This window comes from Silene latifolia, chromosome Y (genome assembly GCF_048544455.1).
Source record: "Silene latifolia isolate original U9 population chromosome Y, ASM4854445v1, whole genome shotgun sequence".
NCBI lineage: Eukaryota > Viridiplantae > Streptophyta > Magnoliopsida > Caryophyllales > Caryophyllaceae > Silene > Silene latifolia.
This window is the reverse complement of record NC_133538.1, coordinates 257,313,115-257,330,161: the sequence shown is the minus strand read 5'-3', so window position 1 is coordinate 257,330,161 and position 17,047 is coordinate 257,313,115. Positions and strand designations below refer to the sequence as shown.

The window sequence follows — 17,047 nt, the reverse complement described above, 5'->3', positions numbered from 1 at the left end:
ACGAGAGGGGTTCAAACATAAGGGACAATTGGAGTGTAGTGGCCGTCAGGACTCAGGTAGGAGACACAAAGTCAGGCGCGTTGGATGCAAAGCGAGGATTAGGCTGTTTATGAGGAATGGGCAATTATTAATTGACAGATTCCATAGTGGCCACAACCATGAACTCGTATCAGCCAGAGATAGAGAGTTTCAAAAGTTGGCATGCAACATAACAGACTATCACAAAATGATAATCCTTTATAATTCAAGGGTGAGTATTCTAGGTTTACTGAAGTTAGCCTTCGCCTTCCTAAACTTACAGTTTTGTTGGTTAGAATTACACTTTGTTTGAGTCATTAGAATTCTACTTTTGTTTATTACAATTATTATTTGAGCCGTTAAAATTATACTTTCAAATACTTCTAAAAAATTGTCAATGATTAACAGCTGAAGATAGGAGCAACGAAGACTTACAAAATTTTGAAGGAGCATGTTAATGGGTTTGAAAACATTGGAGCTAGTTTAAATGATTTTAAGAACTTTCATAGAGATGTGAAATGCTACATTCATAAACGGGACGGTCAGATGTTCGTGGACCACTTTAAGGAATTGGCTGTTAATAGGCCAGGGTTCTTCTTTGACTATGATGTTGATACTGACGGTAGCCTTAGTAAAGCTATATGGGCCGACGGAATCGCTAGAAGGAACTACTCAGTTTTTGGGGATGCAGTGTCGTTCGATCCGACGTATTCCACCAATAAGTATGACATGGCCTTCGCACCTTTCACCGGGGTTGATCACCATAAACGATCAGTCACTTTCTGTGGAGCGCTTGTTGCTCATGAAGATGCAGACTCGTTTAAATGGGTTTTCACCCGTTTTTTTGCTGCGATGGGTGAGAAAGAGCCTAATTATATTATCACCGATCAGGATCCTGGTATTCTTAAAGCAGTGCCATTGGTGTTCAAGACAGCGCGCCACCGATATTGTATGTGGCATATCATGAACAAGGTGCCAAGCAAGTATGGAGTGACGAGAGACGATTATTCGGTCTTTGTAAAGAAATTGAATGCCATAATATGGGATGAAGACATTGAAGCGGGAGAGTTCGATGCAAAATGGGATGAAATTGGCAGAGAACACAATGTTAATAACATTGACTGGTCCCAAGAAATGTACGCTAAAAGGAAGCAGTGGGTTATGGCTCATTGTAGGGACCTAGATATGGGGGGTGTTATGAGGACAACCCAAAGATCAGAGAGCAAAAATAGTTTTTTTAAGAGATTTGAGAGTAAGTCAAGAACATTAGTTTAGTTTTCGATGCGTTTTGACAGCGCGATGGACCAACAAAGACACACACAGAAAAAGATTGACAACTGTAACAGACACACTTTCCCTATCATATCAACGCATCTAGCTATCGAAGTGCACGGGGCGCAGTGTACAGTCATAGAGTATTCGAGGAATTTTAAGAAGAGGTCAAGTACTCAATCGGTACTTGTAAAAGCAGAGGATTTACTGAGTGTCACTCTTTAGAGGTGACCACTGTAAGAGATGCAAACAGGGACAAAAATTATGAGGTCACATACTGCCCAAGTATCATTCTGTAGCATTTGTTTGTTAAAATTATACTTTTATCCATTAAACTTATACTTTTGTTGATTAAAATTACACTTTGGGTTATTAAAATTAGACTTGTCTTAAAATTACACTTTATGCAGCTAAAATTACACTTTTGCCTTTTAAATTACATTTATATTTTGTATTATGTAAGGTTTATCTGTCACTGCTATGCCGGTTAGAATTACACTTATGCCGGTTAGAATTACACTTTTGTGTATTACAGTCACACTTTCTTCTGACTGATTTAACTAACATATTACTCTATATTGTTGATCTAGATACATTGAAAGCCACTAGTAGCTGCAGAATGCTTGAGAGGAAAGGCATTCTTTGCCGGCATGTCATATAGATTTACTCATCAAACGGAGTGAAGATTATTCCAGAACAATGTGTTGTTAAAAGATGGTGTAGAGATGAAATGTTGTCTAAAATGTTCGATTGTAATGATGAAGCAACTGAGGATGTTGATATAATAGATGGAAAACAGATTGCGATGTTAGTAATGTGGTTAGAGATTCATCAGACAGTTGGTATGTGATGCGTGTTTTAAATATGTTGTTTTACGCCCTATTTTACACGCATTTCAGAGCTCATTTGTGTAGTTTAAGCTACTATTTGCCCCATTTAGTCTACTTTCGTATTTTCTTGTAATATTGCAGATTATTGCGGAAATGAGTAGATATCGAGCTAAATCCGTGCCCGAGTACTAGGCATTGCATTTGACGTGAAGTGTTCACTCAAGAAATGAACTTGGTGCGCGTATCGAGGCCCGGAAGATGAATTCACGAAGCTTTTGGAGCCAAGTACCAGTTACTTCAGTCGATCGACTGGTCTTCATGGTCGATCGACTAGAGGACGAGTTACAGAAGCTACTGTTCAGTAAGTATTAGTCGATCGACCGGCTGCCTTGGTCGATCGACCACACCGATAAATCTGACGCAAGTTAAAAGATCGAGAAGTTAGAACCCATTGTAATTAGGTTTAGGAATAAGGGTTGCGTAATATTTCTATATAACGTAATCTTAGTTTTGAGAATAATCATCCAGTTTTATCATCAAGTTCTTAAGATACAATTCGATAGTCATTAGTTTAGTTTGTTCTTTCATTAATAAAGTTTCTTTTTTGCATTCGGTTTTGATCTTTCCTCGGCAATTCCTCTATACGGTATTCTTCTGTTCTAATATTCAGTTTTATTGCTTTCATTCGTAGTATAGAATTGTTAGGTTGGAATCCCAAAGCCGATTATCATTTTATGTTAATGGTTCATTTAATTAATTTAGCCATGAATTCAGTATCTTTATTCGTTAATCTTGTTGTTGTTTTTATCGCAAACATGAGTAGCTAAATACCCTGTGCTAGGATGTAGGGAAACTGTAGAAGTAGGCGGCGTAGAATAGTGACCTGAAATCGCGCCATGGTCGATCGACCAACCTACTTGGTCGATCGACTGGCCACGTGAGTTTTGTTTTGTTTTAATTAATTTAATTGCTATATTTGACGAATCGAGTGCACGCGACTAGTTGAATGTTTAAGAATTGACCGACCCGATAAGATCGAAAGATAGGGGAGGGAAATAGACTGCCTAATTAAGACGACTAGATTAATGAGATCAAAAGATAAGTTAATTTATGTATTTAAATCACTTTTCAGGGCGAGAGTTAGCATTAGTGATATTAGGGACCCGTAGCGAGATCGAAAGATGCTACATGTTAAGAAATGACCGAGAGGACTTCTTATTTTCCCGTCTCACGTGATTATCTCAGACTTGCCTAGGATACTGCCGCCGAAACTATAGTGAACCGACCATCTTAGCACCCTTTTAATATTTGATTTCATCTTTTAGCTTAGTTTACTTTTCTTTTGTTGCCTTTAGTTATAGATCAACTCAAATAAAATCCCCCTCACATTTGTTACCTTAGACTAGAATTAGACAACTATAAATTACATTCGCCTCTCTGTGGTTCGACCCTGACTGCCACTAGCTATAGTAGTAGTTTATAAATATAAATTTATCTTTGGTGCACACAATGACGGGTATCAATTTTTGGCGCCTTTGCCGGGGAGGCAATTGTTTAAATTTTTAGTTGTTTTTATTTTAGTCTTTTCTCAGTTTAAGGGACATCCGTTCCTTAAACTATTCTCATATTCTACTTGTATTTTCTTCTTATGCGCAGCTCACAGGGTGGTGAATTACTATCGTTCAATCCTGAGATTGAGAAGACTTTGCGTGAGTTGAGACGATCATCTAGAGTATTGTCGACAGAGGAAGAGCTGAGTACTCTGTCTAGTTACCACGAGAACGAGTTGTTTGAGGAGGATCCACCTTCGTCACCTATTTATACTTCCCCAGCTGAGACCGTCACATCTCCAGACATGGCTGAAGAAGCAAGTATAGCCAGTCACTCCGAGCCGACAGCTGAGAATCCTCATAAGGGATTCGCATTACCAGGGACAGACAGGAAATTTGAACCAAAACCGTCTTACATCAATTTGGTTGAGAGAAACCAATTCGGAGGAGCTGCAAATGAAGATGAAGCCAAACATATGAAGACATTCATTGATTATTGTTGTTCCATACCCCCACCAACCGGTGTGACCCAGGACCAGGTGAAGGAGACTATGTTCATATTCTCGCTTCGTGATGCTGCGAGGGAATGGTACCGAGACCTGGATCGAGCTGCTAACGGGATCACTGATTGGAAGTCGCTGGCCCTAGTATTCTACAAGAATTATTTCTCTGCCTCGAAGACCAATGCCATTAGAGCTCAGATCACGAGCTTTAAACAGGGTCCTGATGAGAATTTTCATGAGGCGTGGGTCCGTTTCAAGAAGTCAAAAGTGCGAACTATTCCGCACCATGGGTGCGAAAATGGAGCCTATGCAATCAATTTTATAATGGGCTTTATGACGATCGAGGGCTATCACGGATGCGGCGGCTAATGGCGATTCCGAGGAGAATGTTGGAGAGACTAAGGGGTGAAAAATTATTGATGATTTGGCCACCCATAAAGCCGAGTATGGAAATTCCGGGGAAATCAAAGGAGAGCCGCTGAATCCCCTTCAGCTCGTAGCCGCATTAGAGGCTCTTACGGCGAGATTTGATAAGTATGAGTTGGGAGGAGCTTCAAAAGGAGGGATTTATCAAGTGAATGCTGTGTCAGACGGTCCTTTCGTCTGCAAGAGATGTGGAGCTGAGGGACATGTTTCAGATTTTTGTCCTAATTCTTATGAGTCTTGTGCTGCTTTTCAACATTATAGGAAGACAAACACTTATTTTGAGCCGAATGTCCATCCAAACTTGAGGTGGAGTAGCCAGAATGTCCAAAATCCGACTCCACCTCCGCAGCAGCAGAACTATGTACCTCCACGTAAGCAGCAACAACAGTTCCAAAACCTCCGTATGTGCCCCAACAGCAGTCCCAAGGCTCCGATTTTGCCGAATTGAAAAATTTGTTCTTTGAAAGAGTCTCAAGCTAGAGAGGCCGGGATGAAAATGTTGGAGAGCCAAATTGCTTAATTGGCTAGCAAGAGTGCAACTCGAGCTCAGGGCATTCTGTCGCCGGATCAAAAAGAGACCCTAAATGCTATCACTTTGAGGAGTGGGTCTACAATCAATGGGCCCGCTATGGTTGAGGATGTCACTGGAAAAGATGAGGCGGAACCAAGCAAGAAGAAGGCAGTGACGAATAGTGGAAAGAAAAAGCCGTCTACCAGGTATATCAGTCGATCGACTGATACACCTGGTCGATCGATCAAACGCGAAACAATCGACTTCAGTTCTGAGAAGTCGATCGATCGACCACCAACATGGTCGATCGACCGACAAACCGCTACTGATATTGAACCTTTTCGTCCTCCAATGCCTAATAACTTGAGGGACCACTTATTTCGGGGTACGACGACTCCGAAAATATTGAGGCAAGACCCAAATGCTGATGGGTCAGTCCTGGTTCCAAAGTATGACCCAATGACGATTAATGGCTCATTCTTAAGACGGTCTGAAGAAGGCTCGAGTTTCAACAAGGAGAAGGTAGTGGATTTTCAGCCTAAATCTGATGATGTCGGTGTAAGAGATCTAGAGGAGAGGGCTAAGTTGCTTCTTACAGCCCCCTATCCGGAGAGATTGGTGCCGACAAAGGAACAGGTATCGTTTAACAAATTTGAAAATGTTATTCGTAGTTTAAACGTGAAAGTTCCTTTTCTTGAACTAGTTAATCAAGTGTCTGCTTACATGAAATTTATGAAGCAACTTTTGTCTAAAAAGAAGTCACTTGAAACTGTGCAATCTATCGCACTAACTGAGGAGTCATGTTCTTATTTGACCCATACTGTACCTCACAAGCTAGAAGACCCAGGTAGCTTTTCAGTCCCATGTAGTATTGGCACCTTTTTTATTGAGAAGGCCTTGTGTGACCTAGGAGCCAGTATTAGTGTAATGCCTTTGAGTCTTGCTAGGAAGTTGAAATTGACTAGGTTTGCAGTTACTTACATGACAGTACAGATGGCTGATCGATCTGCGGTCCAACCTATAGGAGTCTTAGAGGACATTCCTGTGCAAATAGAAAAGTTCTTTTTCCCTGTTGACTTCGTTGTGTTAGATATGCCCGAGGATGCTCACATTCCTATCATTTTGGGTAGACCATTCCTGCACACTGCTGGTGCAGTTATAGATGTTGGTTCAGGGACTCTGACCTTCAAAGTAGGGAAGCATTCCATCGTCTTTGTCCAGACAGCTAAGAAGAAAGATCCTATGTGGCCAGTTACTTGTAATACGGTTTTTGAAAAGAAATCCTAGTTTGTGCTTTCTGACATGCCTGCCTCTATGCCTATTCCTGTTGTAACACCTCCGCCCCAGATTGGGAGCAAATTGGAGAAAGATTCTTCTGTTTTGGATGTTGCAGGAGCTGGTTTGGGGAAGGAAGAGCCGCATGTTGCTCCAGCTGTGAAGGAGCCAATCGTTCAAAGAGGCGGCCTAGGATGTCTTAGCTATGACACAGATGAGGAGCCTGATGAGGAGCCAGTCAAAGTAACGGAGTCCGACTTGGATTTTGATGAGCAAGAAGAGGTCATTGATTGGGGAGATGTTGAAGCTGTTGATCCGTTGAATTCTGCAGATGTTGAAGTTGATAGGAGTGCAGCTGAGGAGATGAGCACTGTAGAGGCTACTTCTTGTAGCCAGAAACCGAGCAAGTGGCCATTCCGTGGCCATTCTTAATCAACTATTAGTTGATTAAGACTTTTTCAAAAACATTCATTTTATTGCTTTTGTTAGACCCTCTTTTTATTGCTTTTGTGTGCGCGAGACTTCACATTTCATAAGTTTGCTTAGGATTTTAAATACTTTAGACTGTTACTTTGGGTTTTGCGTAATTTTGGGCGCGTTATTATGTGTATTCGCAAGTTTATAGACCATGTTGGCTTAATTTATTGAGCCAATTCGAAGAAAATCAGAACTTACAACAGGTTTTTCAGTCGATCGACTGCCTCCTATGGTCGATCGACTGAACTGCGAATTCCAGGAGCTTCTGTTCCTGTTCACTCTGGTCGATCGACTGGGTGATATGGTCGATCGACTGGGTGATATGGTCGATCGACCATGTTCGCTGCTGTACCTGTTTTCGATCATTCCCCTGCTGTGTTTGATCAATTTGCGGAGTTGAGGGAGTCTTTTCTCCACTTTATTCTCCGACTCATTTCTGTTTTCTTCCGTTTCTTTATTTTACACATAATGTTGCGTTTAATAAATTGTTTTCTCGGATTACGCGCCGTATTTTCTGTCTTTTCAGGTGCCTATGGTAGCCTGCTGGCTACTGAAACCTCCTAACTCACGCTGGTTTGGGGAGGTTTCCTTTTGCTGTGCTTAAAGTCTTGTGAGTTTCCGAGTCCTTACTTCGTGTCTTGTTTAGTTAATTTATCGCAAAATTCCCGTTTCCCTTTTATTTCATTACATGATTTTGCACAATAGGGACATTGTGTGATTTGGTTTGGGGAAGGGTTTTGCGTTGCATTCATTCAGTTTTGCATTCACGATTAGTTTTTGTCTTGCATTGTTTATTTCATTTCCTATATATACAAATTGAAAAATTTCAAAAATTCAAAAAATGCACGTTTATTTTAGCATTTAGGTCGAGTCGGAACGGTAGTATATCAATGATGACATTGCATTTTCAGCTGTTTTATACCTAAGCCTTGCTAATTAACATGTTTTTAGTAGAATCATATGCATAATCTACGAGTTTTCGTTAATTTCTTGCTGAATTTGAGACTTGACTTTGATTTTTGGCAAACGCTGCTTATATATTAAAGATTTAGAGCCAATAACTGGTGTCATCCATGACCAGTTTATCTAGGAATGTGAGTAGTCACTCCTTATGAGACGTGCTATATCAATATGCATAAATATGAACTTAATCTGCTTAATACCTGTGTGCATTCGGGTTCGTGGTTTGTTGACACATGTGGAAGAGGTCACCCCTTTATTTATTTTGCCCATAAGCCCCACACTGCCAGAAAAAGCCTTTTTGTCCCGATAACTACATCCTACACTTAGCCTGCCCTTGTCAAGTTAGTAGTTTATGTTCTTGGGATTGTTACTTTGTTTTTGGTAGCTAATGCTCATTTTGAGATGATGTTGGGAAGATGAAAAAGGAAAGAAAGAAGAAAAAAAAGAACTTGAAAAAAAGAGAAGAAAACAAAAAGGAAAAAGAAAAAAGAAACGCGTGCTGTACTGTTGAGGGCGGTCGATCGACTAGTCATCTTGGTCGATCGACTGAAGCCCGAGAAAAGAGAAAATAAAATCACATGGTTGGAGTTTTGATTGGTTGGTGATTTTATTCCCATGCTTTATTATCATCATTTGGGGAATTATAATTATATCGGAGATTGTGAGATTTGTGCTTGCTATTAGCACCGTTTCGATTGAAATTTTGAGCAAGAAGTTGGGATGATTTATTAGTTTGGTTCCCTTAGTTACTAGCTTGACTTTTAACTCTATTTTTACCAAATTTATCTTAGCCCCTTCCTGCCCATAGCCTCATGTATCCAAATTTACCTCGGCATGTGTCATGGTCATTTGTTTGGTTGGAATGCGTATGTACGGTTGTAGAGATTATTTTCATATTAGATTGCAGGCATGTTCTTATAGGTCGTAGTTAGGTGAGAGTCATTACAATATTACTTCTTTCTATCTTTTACATATACTCACCCGTATTCATTGAGTGATATGAGCGACCCGTGAGAGTCTAATTTTAAAGGTCTTGCAAGGTTGATGGTTCAGCAATTTTTAATGACTATATAACTCGTTTGCATGGTTCATATTGCTAGTTGATTGTTAGTTGTTGCATTAAACTGGTTTAGGCTTTACAGTTTGCATTTCGCTCTAAGGATGAAATCGTTCCAATTAGGTTCTAGGATCGAGTCTAGTTCTTGCTTGGGGACAAGCAAGGGTTTGGTTTAGGGAAGTTTGATGCGTGTCTTAAATATGTTGTTTTACGCCCTATTTTACACGCATTTCAGAGCTCATTTGTGTAGTTTAAGCTACTATTTGCCCCATTTTGTCTACTTTCGTATTTTCTTGTAATATTGCAGATTATTGCGGAAATGAGTAGATATCGAGCTAAATCCGTCCCCGAGTACTAGGCATTGCATTTGACGTGAAGTGTTCACTCAAGAAACGAACTTGGTGCGCGTATCGAGGCCCGGAAGATGAATTCACGAAGCTTTTGGAGCCAAGTACCAGTTACTTCACTCGATCGACTGGTCTTCGTGGTTGATCGACCATAGCACGAGTTACAGAAGCTACTGTTCAGCGCGTATCAGTCGATCGACCGGCTGCCTTGGTCGATCGACCACACCAATAAATCTGACGCAAGTTAAAAGATCGAGAAGTTAGAAGCCCATTGTAATTAGGTTTAGGAATAAGGGTTGCGTAATATTTCTATATAACGTAATCTTAGTTTTGAGAATAATCATCCAGTTTTATCATCAAGTTCTTAAGATACAATTCGATAGTCATTAGTTTAGTTTGTTCTTTCATTAATAAAGTTTCTTTTTTGCATTCGGTTTTTATCTTTCCTCGGCAATTCCTCTATACGGTATTCTTCTATTCTAATATTCAGTTTTATTGCTTTCATTCGTAGTATAGAATTGTTAGGTTAGAATCCCAAAGCCGTTTATCGTTTTATGTTAATTGTTCATTTAATTAATTTAGCCATGAATTCAGTATCTTCATTCGTTAATCTTGTTGTTGTTTTTTATCGCAAACATGAGTAGCTAAATACCCTGTGCTAGGATGTAGGGAAACTGTAGAAGTAGGCGGCGTAGAATAGTGACCTGAAATCGCGCCATGGTCGATCGACCGGCCTACTTGGTCGATCGACCGGCCACGTGAGTTTTGTTTTGTTTTAATTAATTTAATTTCTATATTTGACGAATCGAGTGCACGCGACTAGTTGAATGTTTAGGAATTGACCGACCCGATAAGATCGAAAGATAGGGGAGGGAAATAGACTGCCTATTAATACGACTAGATTAATGAGATCGAAAGATAAGTTAGTTTAGGTATTTAAATCACTTTTCAGGGCGAAAGTTAGCATTAGTGATATTAGGGACCCGTAACGAGATCGAAAGATGCTACCTGTTAAGAAAGGACCGAGAGGACTTCTTATTTTCCCGTCTCACGTGATTATCTCAGACTTGCCTAGGATACTGCCGCCGAAACTATAGTGAACCGACCATCTTAGCACCCTTTTAATATTTGATTTCATCTTTTAGCTTAGTTTACTTTTCTTTTGTTGCCTTTAGTTATAGATCAACTCAAATCAAATCCCCCTCACATTTGTTACCTTAGACTAGAATTAGACAACTATAAATTACATTCGCCTCTCTGTGGTTCGACCCTGACTGCCACTAGCTATAGTAGTAGTTTGAAAATATAAATTTATCTTTGGTGCACACAACGACGGGTATCAGTATGCTCATGGGCAAATTGAAGAATGATGTCGACAACTTTTCTAGTCTAATTTGACAGTTTAAGGATAAACTTTCACCATTAGGATCACCATTGAATAAACAACAACAGTTGGAGAAAATTCTTGGTTGTTCTCCTAGTCAGGAGATAACCATTTTGCCGCCTAAGAAATCCAAAAACAAGGGAAGCGGAAATAGAATGTTGTCGATGAAGGCAAAAGCAGTTGCTTTGGCAAGGAAGCCAAAACTTATGTGTAAAAATTGCAAGCGATTAGCTAACCATGACAAAAGGAACTGCCCTAATCCTTTCGCAGAGCACCCACCGTTGTCGCAATCGTCAGAGCCCTCGTCGGAAGAAGAAGAAGAAGAAGAAGAAGAAGAAGAAGAAGAAGAAGAAGAAGAAGAAGAAGAAGAAGAAGAAGAAGAAGAAGAAGAAGAAGAAGACATCTTAGAATAATCAATATAATACCTAATAAGCAGTACATTTTTTTGGGGATGTCTACGCAAAATACGAGGTACAACATGATGTTTCGTATTGTATTTAGACATCAAACTGCCAAGAAGGCAACTGGTCGCCGTTGGTATTACAATGTATTTTGTTGAAGTATTTTCAATTGGACGAAACAGTTATAATGTGAAACATCAGAACGTTCAATTTTTCACTCTTGACTATTATTACAATTTATGTTCTTAGAATTACAGATATCTAGGAAATAAAATTACAATGGCCTCATATCTGCTTAGGGTAGGATTGTTATGATCAGAATTACACTTAAACTCATTATAATTACAGATTATGCGATTAAAGTTACACTTCATCTATAGTAAAGCCTTATAACATAGTTTGGGAAAACAACATAAATATTATTGCACCATCTATTAACAACATAAATATATTTTCATAAAACACCTTGTCTTATAGAATGTTGAAAGCTAACAATAAGCATCTGCTTACATTGTTTACACAAAAACTAACTGTCTAGATTAAGGTTGCTAACATCTGATAATGATACCAAGTATGAAATAAATGTTTACATAGGCAAGGCAGTATTCCCACAAAAACTTAACTACTAGATTAAGGTTGTTATTTTTTCACATTGGCACGGGGCAATCTACGCTTCTGTTGTAATCCCTTCCACAATTTGTCCTTCGTGCTAACAAAAGCTTTGACTTTCTCGAGGACACCTTCGCGCAAGACGTTCATGTCTGCTAGAACGAGGGTAGCTATAAGCTGGATCACCAAATAGCGCCTTGATTTCTTCTTCTCGAGGTCTTCATGCTGAAAAGGAAGACCCTCGTATAAGAGCATTGCCATCATGGTGAATAGACCCGATTATGGTTTGTTGAGAGTAGGTGAGTTCCCGCTGAAAGGTATCTAGCGTAACGCATAATTAGGAATTTCCCGTGCTCTAGTGTTCACCTTTTCCTGATCTCGTGATTCTAAATTATCACTCACTGCGCTAGCCTGCATATGTACATAATTACTTCAAAAAACTGATTGAAAAAAAATAGATAGCATTTGGAAGAAAGGGATGGACGATAACTTACAATTAAACGCACTGCTTTTCCAAACTGCGACTTTTGCAAATCAGAATGCCTTTGCCCGTCCATCAGGTCGACTTAATTTGATTTGTGATTGATATATACGCATGCGAAATGGTCGTCAATGCAGAACGGGACAAATAGTAAGACTGTTTTCAAGTTGACGGTTTACTCATTGTCGCCGATGAAGGTGTCCTAGAGCTGGTACAGCTTGTCATAGTTGCTGTCTGATTGTGTGCCTGGTTGTTCAAACGTTCCAAGCAATCCCAACAGTATATCCTTTTAAAGGCAATAGTGAACATGATTAATGTGGTTACTTTGTCAGCTAAAATTACACTATTGTTCCTTAAAATTACACTTCAGACGGTTAAAATGACACTTTTGTTGATTAAAAGAACTAAAGTGAAACATTCACATAATATAACTGCAATTTAGAAAAGTGTCATTCTAACTAACAAAGGTGTAATAGAAGTGGATATAAATATTATGCAATGGTTAATGGAAGTACCATATGACGTATACCAAAGAATGACATCCTTGCTTGGTCGCCATATATCTCCTTTTCCAAATGGTTCATCAATATCGACCAGCACTCGATGACATTCAACGACATAAGGTTTTCAGGCACCAAGGACATAATCTCAGCTCTCGGAAGCGTTGCATGCCGGGTGTACCAGACCAGTTGTTCACTGCACTCAATATTAAAGAACTCGTTAATTAAAATAGCCTAAATGTGAAAATTAATGTGAGTATGAGCCATTATTAATTCAGATTAACCGACCGTTCATCAAAATTGTGGTCATCTAACAAGCAATAGTCGGCAACATGCTTTCTCCTTTGTTTAATATCCTTGATTAACGCTTAGTTGTTCCGGAGGATCTTCGAAACCACATTTACACTGAAACCACCTCTACCGCAGTGGAGAGAGCAGCCCAACCCGTTCCCCTTTCCACGAGGCTGGCTCTTAACAGAGGAAAAGGCTTTACCAGACGCAATGCGCATGGTAACAGGTGTTGCCTTTATAACGGGCTCTTCAGATTCAGTTACGCGGGCACGTTTTGTGGGTTGTGGTCCTATGTCACCATCTGTTTTCCTCTTACCAACGTTCAACTTTCTTGTCAACGGATGTCCAGCAGTTTCTTTGAAATAACCAATCCGCATCAAGATGCCTTCTCTGATACTGTTAATGTCACAGAGGACGAGTGTTGCAGCAATCTTAGCACGGTATAAAATCATAGCATCCTCTTTCCCGAGGTCACATTGAAAAGGGTTTTCGCGGTAAAACATCATATGTAGCATCATGAAAACACCACAGTCATTTCTCGAATACCCTTGACCTTGCCAACTGAACTCAATGTTCACGATCTTAAACCCGCTGACCTTTGCCCCCTTAGGCAGCCCTTTAGACACCAATACTCCCCCATTATATTTGCTTGAACATGAATACGCGTCAGTGTGTTAACGTAGTATGACCCATATAAATTGGTTGACTTTTGGATATCGGACACTTACCGAAATACGTGCTATCCCTCCGTAAGGGAGCGTTTATAATGGGTCATCGTATTTGCGTTTGTCAAGGTAGTCAATCTGCTCGGTGAGAAAGTTGATGCACACGCAGCTGTAATGATCACCGTCACCAGATAACACGGGCAGAAAGATCTGCATCGTGTGTCATTTGATCGATAAAGGAATCCTTAAAAAAATGATTTAGATTACATGTTTTGTTACATACCATGTCCGTGTCAAGCTGGAATGGTGCACGACAGGTCTCAGCCCAGGCATCCCAGCCACCAAAAATGTCTTCGTCTTTGTTCAATACTTTCCCAAGCTTTTGAGCCTTCCAAATATACCTTGCGGGGTCCTTTAATTTGAAAAGTGTAAAATGCGTGATTAAATAATTAAAAGAGTTATTTTATAAAAATAAAGTGTAACTTTAACCAAAAAAAGTGTAATTGTAACACGCAACAGTGTACTGTTAACACAGAAGTGTAATGTTAAAAGTATAATTTTAACAATAAAAAGTGTAATTCTAACGGCCAAAAGTATCATTTTAACGGACAAATGTGTAATTTTAACATACAAAAGTAACATTTTAACTTTAAAAAGTGTAATTTTAACGGACAAATGTGTAATTTTAACTTACAGTGTGACTTAGGCCAAAGAAACAACGGGATATGTCCGAAGGTTTCATGATGTGGTTGAGTAGCAAGCACCAACCATCAATAACACTTGTCATGATTTGCTGCCCAGGGTTCAAAGTTCCAATGACTTTCCGGGTAATGAAATAAAACTCGCTAAATTGGACCAATCGTTCACTACAACAAAAACATTTACTTAGTCAACAAATATATATAATTAGGAATGTTAAGGGCCCCTTGTAAAAAATAATACACTTACAACTGGGAAAACGCGTCTGACTGATTGAACGCATAGTCAATCAAGTATTTCCTGTCACTAAACATTGGCACTAGGAGCTCCCGACTGAATGCTAGGTTTCTCGTCGCAAAGCACAATTCAGGAGCAGGTGCCCCAAAATCAATAGAACACCCAAGGTTCTCAATGACGTGATTCATGCACGGTAAGGGCTCGCTCGAGTGAAGTAAAAAAAAGGATGGTAGCTCAGATCACTGTGAGGGACGTACGGTACCGGGATAGGAATGTCAGCGTTCTCTGTCTCTGGTACTATATCAGCTGTTACCTCTCCATGGTCGATAGTCCCTTCCAAGGACTTCGCGGCATCATCCTCCACTGCCGCATCTGTAATAAAAATAGTGTAATTTCATCATCAGAAAGTAAGTGTAACTGTAGCAGCTTAAATAATTTTAGCAGACAAAAGTATAATTCTAAAAAAATAAAGTGTTATTTTAACAGACAAAAGTGTAATTTTAACTAAAAAAAGTGTAATTTTAGCAGACAAAAGTGTAATTTTAACTAAAAAAAGTGTAATTTTAGCAGAAGAAAGTGTAATTCTAACAAAATAAAGTGTTATTTTAACACAAAAAAGTGTAATTTTAGCAGACAAAAGTGTAATTCTAACAAAATAAAGTGTTATTTCAATAAAGTGTCACTTTAACTATAAAAAGTGTAATTTTAACGGTCAAAGTAGTAATTTTAGTGAAAAAAAATATAACTTCATCCATGGCACTTCTAAACTCTAAAGGTGAATGGATTACCTCCGTGATCCTTCAGTGCAGCCCCATCCACCACCTTCTCCACCACTGTCTGAGGACTTATCTCTAAATTTGGCTCACCATTCTTTCACCCTGGCTGTTTTTCAGCATGCACAGATGTTGGGTCCTCCTGGAACAACGCGTTTACTTCCGCACTAGAATAGAAGGTATTTGTCCATTCCACGTCCATAAATTCCTTTGCGTGCAACGCATATACATATTTCGACAGCTCGTTACCCTTTAACGACCGCTCATCAGTCGTGGCGCATCCGCCGTTTCCGGGCCCCTCTTCATAATGTTGAGTTTCTGCTGAGGCCTGTTCGGTTGCACGCTCTGCTTCACATATCTCAGCAGTCGAGAAAAGGAACTGAGTGACAGGGGGCAAATTCTTTGTTCTGAGCTTCCACCAACGCATTTTCCGCCTTCTCAGACTCCCCAACATCAGGCCCACTAAATTCCAAAGATTTAGTCTCCACTTGTACAGCATCGTCTAATGTTGCAGTACACACTGTTGTACTTGCCCATTGGAGACCTAGCTCAGCATTACCCTTCCCAATCTGGTCATCATCCTTGTCCGTCTCGGCATTCACAACTTCACTCACATGCACAACCGTTCCCGTAGCATCAAGGGCCAATTTCGACAATTCTGGTACCTCTCCAATTCCTTGGGCTTCTCTGGCCGGCATTTTAGCTCGGCGCTCTGCTTCAATAATCTCCGCAGTCGAAAATAGGAACTGAGTGACAGTTGGATCAGCGTCGGTGGGCTCATCCTCCTCATTTTTCTTATCAGCTATCTGAGGTTCCCCAGCAACAGGCACCTCCATTTCCATAGTCTGCTCTTGTTCCTTTGCGAGTGTGACCTTCGCATAGAACTTCTTCTCAGCATCATCAACATCTTCTTTTGAATAATACTCTTCAAGAATTTCCCGGTCAAATTTAGGTGGTTCGTCAACGACCACCTCCTTCTCCACTACCTTCCTCCTTATGTAAATAACGGAAATTTCCCGAGTATTACCAATGTCCACGTTGGTGTTGTTACTGTCATCCTCTCTGTTAGCAACGTCCTTAAATTCAGCCGTGTTGTAAAATTGCACCGCCTCCATTATCTGTTTTGTAGACACCTCTCGTGCTTTGTCACTGGCTAGTTCATCACAATCAATTGAGGCGGCTACCCCGCCTTCGAGTTCTCTACCAACATCTACAGTCACCTCTTTCTCATTATCGTATCCATCATCCTCCATATCATCACCATCCTCCTCATCCTCCACATCATCACCATCCTCGTCATCTCCCTCATCCTCATCACCATCGTCCTCCTCTTCATCATCATCACCACCTTGCTGCTCGTATCCCTCATAATCTACCTCCTCATTCTGATACTGAACACCAGGACTTTGTTGTAGCACAGGCGCTGATTTCACGGAATCATTTATTCGTTCAGCTATCTCCTGCATTTCCACAGCATAATCCTTCATCCTTTGGCTTTGAAAGAATGATTGCATGCATTGTGTAGCGACAGGGTCACTAGAATAGTTGAGACCTCCTGTTAACCTTTTGAGCGTTATGGCTGCATCTGCATACCATGAATAGAAGACAGTAGTATTCCTTTGCATCTTCAAGTAAAGCTCATGCACATCCTACACTAAAAAAAAAGATAATTTGACAAGTGTTCAGTCAAAAGTGTTCATTCAAAAGTATAATTTTAACTTTGACAAGTGTAATTCTAACGGCCAAAAATATAATTTTAACGGACAAAGTGTAATTGT

At 39.9% G+C, this 17,047-nt stretch overlaps 1 protein-coding gene across 1 annotated transcript; it reads left to right on the top strand.

The window, feature by feature from the left end:
* The first annotated feature begins 747 nt into the window (after positions 1-747).
* LOC141630508 (protein FAR-RED IMPAIRED RESPONSE 1-like) lies at positions 748-1,951 on the top strand. Its single transcript, XM_074443314.1, has 2 exons — positions 748-1,270; positions 1,881-1,951. The coding sequence occupies exons 1-2, from the start codon at positions 748-750 to the stop codon at positions 1,949-1,951; spliced, it is 594 nt and encodes a 197-aa protein (XP_074299415.1).
* Positions 1,952-17,047: the final 15,096 nt, after the last annotated feature.

Excerpts from the sequence above, each read along its gene's own strand:
- LOC141630508 (XM_074443314.1), top strand. The coding sequence starts at position 748 with ATGGCCTTCGCACCTTTCACCGGGGTTGATCACCATAAACGATCAGTC. Across the intron at positions 1,271-1,880 it reads TTTTTTTAAGAGATTTGAGA|ATACATTGAAAGCCACTAGT; the intron begins GTAAGTCAAGAA and ends TTGTTGATCTAG.